General features: G+C 47.4%; 1 protein-coding gene across 1 annotated transcript; it reads right to left on the minus strand.

The window, feature by feature from the left end:
* gmnc (geminin coiled-coil domain containing) lies at nucleotides 1-10,174 on the minus strand. The gene is made up of 5 exons (XM_069722666.1): nucleotides 10,073-10,174; nucleotides 7,889-8,051; nucleotides 6,905-6,990; nucleotides 5,549-5,665; nucleotides 1-2,623 (listed from the first exon to the last, which is right to left on the minus strand). The coding sequence occupies exons 2-5, from the start codon at nucleotides 7,965-7,967 to the stop codon at nucleotides 1,697-1,699; spliced, it is 1,209 nt and encodes a 402-aa protein (XP_069578767.1). The 5' UTR covers nucleotides 7,968-8,051; nucleotides 10,073-10,174; the 3' UTR covers nucleotides 1-1,696.
* Between the last annotated feature and the right edge of the window lie 835 nt (nucleotides 10,175-11,009).

Below are 11,009 nucleotides of genomic sequence, written 5' to 3' on the forward strand. Positions count from 1 at the left end.
TTAAATGTATAAACACACTTTTTCACAGGAGGCACTCATTGTTTTCATGTTTTTATAGAACAAACAGTAGAAAATGTGATTTTATTTTATTTTTATTGAGTACACATTTGAAAAGAATAATTTCCTCATCATCTGACCTCCCTGAACTTTTGACCCTCTCTTCTGATTGGCTGACTGTTTTCTGAGTGACAAACGTCCAGACCAATCACAGCTGTTCTTCAGTTTTGGAGCTTGCTAGCTTTCTTCCACATAAAAGGTTGGAGAAGACATATGACATCATCGTGAGTTTGTGACATCACAAACTCAGTTGCTGAGTACGAGCTGTGAGTATTTCTCTGTGGACAGATTTTGTTAAAGTTTTTATAGCTGCCAGACCTACTTTGTAGTCAAAAAGGAAATCAGAATTCATTCGAAACTGCTTTCCTTGCATGTCTGAACGTGATTTATTGTTTTATTCATTCTTTCCTGCGTAAAGTTCTCATGAATAAATATGAATAAACATGAATAAACATGAATTCCACGCTACCTACGGACCGTTAACATTCAGACGTTAGTTTGTCGCTCGGTCGCTGGAATCTTTTTCTCATGGTGTGAAGGCAGTTTTAAAAACAGCAGCAGTGACGTCATTAAAATTACAGCAGACCTCTGACCTCTGACTTCCTGTCCGTCATCTAATATTAACAGTCAAGTTTTAGTTCCTCTAACGGTCATAAACACCTGCTGACAGTCGGATGTGTTATCGGTTCTGTTCAGTTCTATTGGATCCTGTTTGATGGACTTGACCAACGTCTGGAGGTCCCTGAGGTTTACGGTCCTGAAAATGGTTCACGGTCGGTCCCTCCTCGGTCCACGGACCAGCCGTCTGACCACAACGACCCAGTCCTCATCTTGACAACGTCTTCATGCCTCAGATCTCGTCTCCAGATAATCACGTTATTTGGCTCATCGGGACACAAACCTTGTCGATGTTTTGATGTGGCAGCTTCACAGACTGACACCGGTTCAAGAGGTTCTGTTTATTTCTAATGTTACACTCAGTAAGCTGGAGATAATTCACGACTAATGTAAAACGCTCCATCATTGGTTTGAGTTGAGAGAAGAAAATAAATGAGATCCTCACTGAAGGATCATAAAAGGAAAATGATCAGAAGTACAAAGGTCAATCAGAAAGCTCCATTTACAGGAGGATCAATAACCTTCATCAGGAGTTATTGATCAACGTTAACGTGATCGCTGCTACATGAACATGTGTGATGTCACCTTGGACCTGAAACTGGAGCAGAAACATGAACTGTGTAAACGGTCATTAGAGACCCTCGAAATGTTCCAAAAGTCTACGGCGATGAAGCGACGAGCCGGCAACGTGTTCTGATGACATCACGTTTCAACAGGGGCGGAGCTTCGTGTTGAAGATTTTGTGTTCCTCAAAGGACTGATGAAAGGGACCAGACTGAAAACCAACGTTGGATGGATGTGATCTTCTGCTTTTAAAAACAGACATGATTCTGTGGTGGAAATCACTGCGTGGGCTCAGGAATATGTACCAGTGGTCATGTTGACGTGTGGAACTCATGAAGGATGTTGATCCTTCATGTGCACCACCATGCTGCGTTCAGGAACACTCTGAACTTATTGATCGAGCTCTGATTTCCATCTAATCTCTGATTGGTCTGTTGACCTCCGGCTCCCCGGCAGTCTACGGTCCTTGTCTGGGCACCCAGGTGAAGTTCCAGCGGCCCTCCATGTCCTTCCTGACGAAGGCCTGTCCCTGGGGGAAGCTGTGAGTCTTGACACTGCTGGACGGACTAAGGGACATACTGAACGCCAGGTCCATTTGGCTGCGAGGTGTCCACGGCGCGGCGGGAGGCTGAGGTGCTGCCGGCGGACTCGTCGGGCTGCAGCCGATGACAGGCGTCCTGGTTTGGTTTGTGATTGGACTTGAGGACGACATGGGGGACAAATAAAGTGTCTCTGCTGGTGGACTGAACTGGGTCGTGTCCTGGGAGAGTGTCCGGCTGTCGTGTACTGGAGACCAGTAGGATGGATGTTGGTCTGCGTGTGCCTGAGAGAGGACGTGACTGAAGGCAGTGAGACGGACCTCCGCTCGGTCGGACTGGAAGGAGGTCGAGGTGTTGAACCTGATCTCTGCTTCGGGAGCTTTGTGATGTCGGGTCGGTCCAGTGGCAATGAAGTGATCCGGATGGTCCTGAGCTGACTTGGCAGGATGAATACAGTTTGTTAGTTGAGCTCCGTACCTGCAGTCAGGTGATCTCTGGTTCCTTTGGACCGGTGAAGACGTGGCGACCGGCGGGCCGAGAGAGGAGAGAGGAGAGTATTTGGGGGATGAGGACGAGGGGATGGCAGCATCGTGGACAAACCCTCCAAGACAGTCTACTGAAGACTCAGTGGACGTATCGATGGTGTCCCGGTCCTTCAGTCCCAGCGTCCGTAGAATCCAGAGGTCCAGATTTGTCTCTGAGCGGGCCGCTGTCTCAGAGGACTCGCAGCAGAACTCGCCGGTGAGGTTCCGGCAGACTCTCTTGCTGACCTGCTGAATGCCGGGTTCGTGGTGGAGGTACGTCTGGTCTCTCTTCAGACTCCTCCTCCCGTCGGTGAAAAGTTTCTGTGAGGAGAAATGAGGACAGAATGAGACGCAGGTCGGACCTTCAGTCGGACCTTCAGTCGGACCTTCAGTCGGACCTTCAGTCGGAACTTCAGTCAGCCCTTCAGTCAGACAGTTGGGCCTTCAGACAAACAATCGGACCTTCAGATGAACAGTCGGACTTTCAGTCGGACCTTCAGACAAACAGTCGGACCTTCAGTCGGACCTTCAGTCGGACCTTCACACAAACAGTCGGACCTTTAGTCGAACCTTCAGACAAACAGTCGGACCTTCAGTCAGACCTTCAGACAAACAGTAGGACCTTCAGGGGGACCTTCAGTCACACCTTCAGTCAGAACTTCAGGCGGACCTTCAGTCGGACTTTCAGTTGGAATTTCAGTCGGAACTTCAGTCTGACCTTCAGTCGGACCTTCAGGTGTATCTTCAGACGAACAGTCGGTCCTTCAGTCAGACAGTCGGACCTTCAGACAAACAGTTGGACCTTCAGACAAACAGTCGGACCTTCAGTCTGACCTTCAGTCGGACCTTCAGTCGGAACTTCAGTCGGACCTTCAGTCGGACAGTTGGACCTTCAGACAAACAAACGGACCTTAAGGCAGATTTTCAGACAAACAGTCGGATCTTCAGTCGGACCTTCAGATGAACAGTCGGACTTTCAGTCGGACCTTCAGACAAACAGTCGGACCTTCAGTCACATAGTTGGACTGTCAGAAAAACAGTTGGACCTTCAGTCGGACCTTCAGACAAACAGTTGGACCTTCAGACAAACAGTCGGACCTTCAGACAAACAGTCGGACCTTCAGACACACAGTCGGACAATCAGATAAAAAGTAGGACCTTCAGACAGACAGTTGGACCTTCAGTCGGACCTTCAGTCGTAACTTTAGTCAAACCGTCAGACAAACAGTTAGACCTTCAGTCAGACCCTCAGACAAACAGTTGGAACTTCAGACAAAAAGTAGGACCTTCAGGCGGACCTTCAGACAAACAGTCGGACCTTCAGTCAAAAAGTAGGACCTTCAGGCGGACCTTCAGGTGGACCTTCAGGTGGACCTTCAGGTGGACCTTCAGGCGGACATTTAGGCGGACCTTCAGACAAACAGTCAGACCTTCAGTTGGACCTTCAGTCAGACCTTCAGACAAACAGTCGGACCTTCAGGCGGACCTTTAGTCGAACCTTCAGACAAACAGTCAGACCTTCAGTCAGACCTTCAGACAAACAGTTGGACCTTCAGTCAGACCTTTAGTCGAACCTTCAGACAAACAGTCAGACCTTCAGTCGGACCTTCAGACAAACAGTTGGACCTTAAGACAAACAGTCAGACCTTCAGTCAGACCTTCAGACAAACAGTTGGACCTTCAGACAAACAGTCAGACCTTCAGTCAGACCTTCAGTTAGACCGTCAGACAAACATTCGGACCTTCAGGCGGACCTTTAGTCGAACCTTCAGACAAATAGTCAGACCTTCAGTCAGACCTTCAGACAAACAGTTGGACCTTCAGACAAAAAGTAGGACCTTCAGGCGGACCTTCAGGCGGACCTTCAGTTGGACCTTCAGACAAACAGTCGGACCTTCAGTCAAAAAGTAGGACCTTCAGGTGGACCTTCAGGTGGACCTTCAGGTGGACCTTCAGGCGGACCTTTAGGCGGACCTTCAGACAAACAGTCAGACCTTCAGACAAACAGTTGGACCTTCAGGTGGACCTTCCAACAAACAGTCGGACCTTCAGTCACACAGTTGGACCTTCAGTCAGATATTCAGACCTTCGAGTGGACCTTCAGACAAACAGTAGGACCTTCAGTTAAATATTCTGGCCTTCAGGTGGACCTTCAGACAAACAGTCAGACCTTCAGTCGGACCTTCAAATGAACAGTCGGACCATCAGACAAACAGTCGGACCTTTAGTCGGACCTTCAGATGAACAGTCGGACCTTTAGTCAGACCTTCAAACGAACAGTCGGACCTTCAGACGAACAGTCGGACGTTCAGTCGGACCTTCAGACGAACAGTCGGACCTTCAGTCGGACCTTCAGACGAACAGTCGGACCTTCAGTCAGACCTTTAGTCAGACCTTCAGTCAGACCTTCAGACAAATAGTCGGACCTCCAGTCGGACCTTCAGACAAACAGTAGGACCTTCAGTAAGACAGTTGGACCTTCAGTCAGGCCTTCAGACAAACAATAGGACCTTCAGTCAGACAGTTGGACCTTCAGTTGAACCTTCAGTTGGACCTTCAGTCGGACCTTTAGCCGGACCTTCAGTCGGACCTTCAGTTGGACCTTCAGATAAACAGTCGGACCTTCAGACAAACAGTAGGAACTTCATTAACACAGTTGGACTTTCAGTCAAACCTTCAGTTGGACCTTCAGACAAATAGTCGGACCTTCAGACAAACAGTAGGACCTTCAGTCAGACAGTTGGACCTTCAGTTGGACATTCAATTGGACCTTCAGCCGGACCTTCAGTCGGACCTTCAGTCGGAAGGTCCAGACAAACAGTCGGACCTTTAGGCAGGCTTTCAGACGAACAGTCGGACCTTCAGACCTCCAGTCAGACCTTCAGTCGGATCGTCTGCTTCTATCGGTGTGGACGGACGAGTCTGACCGAACAGGTTTTTCGGGACAATGTTGGGGAATAAAAGGTTTCTGATATCGACTGCTGTTATTAGAACCATCTGAGGATTTTTTTTTTTAACTTCATCAACCCAGACGGGGCGGAGCCTCAGCAGCTGTTTGTCTGTAAAATCTTCATTTGAAAAGTCACTAAATCCATTCATCAGATAGAAAATAAGAAGAATAACTACGATACTTCCTGTGGATGTTTAGGAACCAGTGAAGATCTCATCGACTTCTGGATTAGACCAGAGCGCCCCAGTGCAATAAAGGTCCAGTACAGCAGTGGTTCTGAATGGTTCTGCACTCACCTTGGCCTTCTGCTCCAGGCTCCTCACAAAGGAGGAGGTGAGGAACTCCCGGAGTTTGTTGTTCTCCTCCTGCAGCCTGGCGAGCTCCTCCTCCCTCTGCAGCAGAGTGTCCTGCAGCTGCAAGCATTTAAAACAAGTTCAGTACCGGACCGGACCGCAGCCTGGAGCAGAACTGGCCCCGTACCTCCTCCTCCCACTGAACCAAAGTGAGCCAAAATATATCAGAAACGTCAGCTGCCATCTTGTTCTGGTGACGTCATTTGTACCTTGAGCTTCCCTCCTAGCTTATGTGGGAATTGTTGAATTGTTGAATTGCTGGTTTCTCTGTATAATATTGTAAAGTCTTGCTTTAAGGACTTTAATGTGTTAAGTGCCATGATATAACCTCTGTTGTGATTTGGCGCAATATAAATAAAGTTGAATTGAATTGAATTGATGAGGGGGTGGGGACACTGCGTTGAGGTCCTGCCTCCTTCCCCGCCCATGAGGCCACACCCCTTGAACTGAACATAACACAGCTGTAATCTTTACAGACCGTCAGGGACGCTCAGTGTTTTTATGATGATCAGCGCTAGCGAGCTACATGTCCTCACAGCTTGGTGCGAATGCCCTGCCCCCTGCCTACCACGGCTCCACCCCCCGGTTGTTACTTCACATGCTTCTGCTGTAAATGACATCAGAACAAGACGGTAGGAAGGAATCTGGCTTCACTTCATGTCGTCCATCTTTATGTAAGTTTGGGAGAAATGTTGTCATCCATCCATCCATTATCTACACCCGCTTTATCCTGAGCAGGGTCACGGGGGGCGGAGCCTATCCCAGCTCACTTTGGGCGAAGGTGGGGTTCACCTGGACAGATCACCAGTCCATCATAGGACATAGAGACAGACGGAAACAAAGACCATTTACACTCTCCTTTACACCTCAGGGACATTTGTAGAACCACCAGTTAACCTGAGGTTCATGTTTCTGGATGATGGGAGGAAGCTAGAGAACCGAGAGAACCCATGCAGGCACACGGAGAACCTGCAGACTCACACAGGAAGGCCCGGATTTGAACCCAGAACCTTTTTGCTGTGAGGCGACAATGCTAACCACTGCACCGCTGTGCTGCCCAAATGTTGTCGTCTGACGTTCAAACCATAGATTCTGTTTTGCACCAAAGAAATTTTAAATATATTTAATATGTTTACAGATAATGTCCTGCACTGCCGTGTTTTTTTTTTTTTTTTTTCAGATTAAAATAACTGAATATTGTCTAAACACAAAGAGTATCATACAGTATCGTCTAAACTTGGTCTGTTTGTAACCAGTTATTGTTGCTGCAGTAAAATCAAGAGAAGAAGTTGTCCTTACCTGTTTGTTCCTCTGGAGGTTCGAGGAGAGCTGCTCGGTGCACGTCAGACCAGCAGGGGGCGACGCGCCAAAGAAACACTGAGACTCTGACAGACAGAAACACACACAGCCCTCCATGTTATTGTAAATCAGACTTTAAAGAGGAAGTACTCAGGTCCTTCAAAGTAAAAGTACCAGTAAACCCATGTAGCAGGACTGCAGGTTAACGTGTGGCGGTTCCAGAACCGAGGCTCCGGCCCCTCTGAAGGGCCGTCTGATAAATCTGATGGGTGATGACACCATTAAAGAAGAAAACACTATTTTCTAAATAGTGAATTTTTAAAAAATAATTTAATCAACTTTGGCATCAAATGAAACAATGAGGTTTATAAAAGTCAGGCAGGACATGGAGTCATTAAAGTGACAATTATTAGATATTATGATGTCATAAACATGATCCTCATGTGAAATAAGTCAAATTAATTTCAACCTTAAAGTCTTAAACAGTTTCTTTCCTGATCAGTTTTTAACAGATCTTATTATTATTTATTTATCTGCTGCTTTAATGTCAGATTAAGTTTAATTTGGAGGTATTGATGACTCAGACTGAAGGAACCACTGGTTGTTATGGAAACATTACAGTGTGACATCAGCAGCACCTGGAGGCCGTTGGAGGAACTGCAGCTGTGGTCTGACAGCTTTCAGAGCAGCAGGGATCAGCGTGATGAATGGAAGCGTGTGAGCGAGGAGACACGCAGGAAATGAAAAGATGAATCTCAATATAACCCAGATGGTTCCATCGGGTCGGGCCGGATAGCTCCAGTGGACTCTTCTGTTTGATGAATGAGTCCCACTCTGCTGAAGGTGGCGTTTATAGAAGAGCTTCCTCCATCAGGAGTCTCACAGTCAGCAGAGTGAAGCCACACTCTGATTGGACGGAGGACAGTCCGCCCTGCGGCGTCCAAAACCAAAACCTTTACACCTATTCTTGTTAGATGGACTCACCCCACGCAGGTGCCGGCTCGTGGCGCTTCTCTCTGAGGTCTCGGGGGTCAAGGGCCCAAATGGAGGCCAGGGTTTCCATAGAAACGTCAACACTGTCGGGGCCAAGGGCCAAGTCCTGGAGCAGGAGGTGATGATGATGATGATGATGAAAAGGAGGGGATCCCTACAGAGACGGAGAGCTGAATGAAGGGGGAGGAGGGGGGGCAGTGTGTGTGTGTGTGTGTATGTGTGTGTGAGGACATGTTGGCAGGTCCTCAAAGGACCGCCGGTTCAGACGGGTTTCAGAGTTCAGGTCCGAATCAGGATTAGAGTCCTGGAGATGTAGGACACAATGAGGGTCCCCACAAAGATGGGAGCACAAACATGCGTGTGTGTGTGTGTGTGTGTGTGTGTGTGTGTGTGTGTGTGTGTGTGTGTGTGTGTGTGTGTGTGTGTGTGTGTGTGTGTGTGTGTGTGTGTGTGTGTGTGTGTGTGTGTGTGTGTGTGTGTGTGTGTGTGCAGTGCCAGCTGGCTGTGTGTTGATATGGTGATGATCAACACTCACTTACATTTTACTCCAGAAACACTGTCCTCTACAGGCAGACAGGAACTACAGGAACACTGTCCTCTACAGGCAGACAAGAACTACAGGAACACTGTCCTCTACAGGCAGACAAGAACTACAGGAACACTGTCCTCTACAGGCAGACAGGAACTCCAGGAACACTGTCCTCTACGGGCAGAGACGGGAACTACAGGAACACTGTCCTCTACGGGCAGAGACGGGAACTACAGGAACACTGTCCTCTACAGGCAGAGACGGGAACTACAGGAACACTGTCCTCTACAGGCAGAGACGGGAACTACAGGAACACTGTCCTCTACAGGCAGAGACGGGAACTCCAGAAACACTGTCCTCTACGGGCAGAGACGGGAACTACAGGAACACTGTCCTCTACGGGCAGAGACGGGAACTACAGGAACACTGTCCTCTACGGGCAGAGACGGGAACTACAGGAACACTGTCCTCTACGGGCAGAGACGGGAACTACAGGAACACTGTCCTCTACGGGCAGAGACGGGAACTACAGGAACACTGTCCTCTACGGGCAGAGACGGGAACTACAGGAACACTGTCCTCTACGGGCAGAGACGGGAACTCCAGAAACACTGTCCTCTACGGGCAGAGACGGGAACTACAGGAACACTGTCCTCTACAGGCAGAGACGGGAACTACAGGAACACTGTCCTCTACGGGCAGAGACGGGAACTCCAGAAACACTGTCCTCTACGGGCAGAGACGGGAACTACAGGAACACTGTCCTCTACAGGCAGAGACGGGAACTACAGGAACACTGTCCTCTACAGGCAGAGACGGGAACTACAGGAACACTGTCCTCTACAGGCAGAGACAGGAACTACAGGAACACTGTCCTCTGCAGACATGACTTCAGCTTTGTAGTTAGCTTCTTTCTATTTTTTATTTCTATCACACATTTCTTTGGCAGAATATTTTTAATTCAGTAAAACTCATCCTAGAAAGTCTGACAGAAGTTCTAACTGTATCTAACACTGTGGCATTAAATGGTTAGTCCAGCTGTTTCACACAATGAGTTGGAGGGCGCTCTCTAAAAACCTCAGTGATGTCATGGTGGTTATCTTATCTTATTATCTATTTGTTTTCTTGTGGGATTTCATTGTTAAACTGTTGAAATTCGTCTTTAAGATTTTCCTTCTTTGAAGCATTTAGAGTCTCAACTTCAGACCAGCGTGTCCACATACTTTTGGCCATGTAATGTCTGACTGAGAGAATTAATGCGCAAATTTAAAGTCATATCATTAGAAAGAAAACATTCTTCAAACAATAAGAAAAATGTTAAATATTGCAGCTAACATCACCAGGCTATGATAAATATTTGACCTGATGAATAATAATACAAATAGGAAACATACAGGTATAAGGACACATTGTGGCAGAAAATGAATATTCGATTAAAATAGTTTTGTTTTCTATAAATATTTAAGTATATGTTAATATGAAAGCTGCGTCCTGTAATAAACTACCTCTCGTTTCCTAAAAGTTTTAAGACACTTTTAATGAAATGTTCCGCTCCGTTCAAAACCCTCCGATCAACTCCTCGCGGATTAAACACCAAACTACCTGCACGCACGTTCATCAACTCTCAGATTGTAGATGAAACTCACTGAGTGATTCTTCGCTGTGACGCTGCGCGCTGCGTCAGGCTGCACCGCGTGAGGCGTCGTTTTGCCGCGCTGCCGTTCTGAAACACAAAAATCCTGCGAGGAGTGAGAGGCTGAAACATGCGGACGGACAGCTGAGGAGACTGAGGAGGACTGAGGCTGAGACGGCCGCTCACAGGTGTGTGTGTGTGTGTGTGTGTGTGTGTGTGTGTGTGTGTGTGTGTGTGTGTGTGTGTGTGTGTGTGTGTGTGATGACGCAGCGGTCTGCCCAATCAGAGGGCCGGACGGAGCTGGTGACGCTGCAGGTTCCTCGTGCCGTCACAGTTTGAGCCTCCAGCGGGATAAAAGAAGCAATCAGAGTGACGTCATCAGTTTGTTGGATGTTTTCCAGCTTCAGAGAAACTGTTCACTGCTGTACAATAATTAATGTTTTATAATGTGATATAATACTGTACAGAATATTATATAATACTGTAGTATATGAATGGAGGGCATGTAAAGTACAGTGAATAGTATATTATAAGAATAAGATATTATATTTATTTATGATATATATTATATAGTCCGTCCACCAGAGGGCACTGAGCAGTGTCAGTGCTGAGCCTCCGGTTCAGACAGTAAAAACCACGTTGTTGGGAAACAATCATGGTTTGGATTAGAATAAGTAATTTTATGTAATATCAATTCGTTAACATGATGTAGTAATTTAACAGCCTTCCCAACAACCAACCCTGCCGCCTGTCCACCATGACTCCATCACTCTTTGTTATTGGTCACATGACCTCCTTTTTCCACCCTGGTCAAAAGGTGTCGCCGACCCTGTCCTCTAGTGGACGGAAGGTGTATTACACATGCTGTCGTGAAACAATGTTACAGCATACCGATGTATGAGAAGCTAAAGGACACTATGCCCCGCCCACCTAAACCAGAAACCTTATGA

This window comes from Brachyistius frenatus, unplaced genomic scaffold (genome assembly GCF_029030835.1).
Source record: "Brachyistius frenatus isolate BFR_SWC_R1_liver_20210118 unplaced genomic scaffold, ASM2903083v1 Contig_299, whole genome shotgun sequence".
Taxonomy (NCBI): Eukaryota; Metazoa; Chordata; class Actinopteri; family Embiotocidae; genus Brachyistius; species Brachyistius frenatus.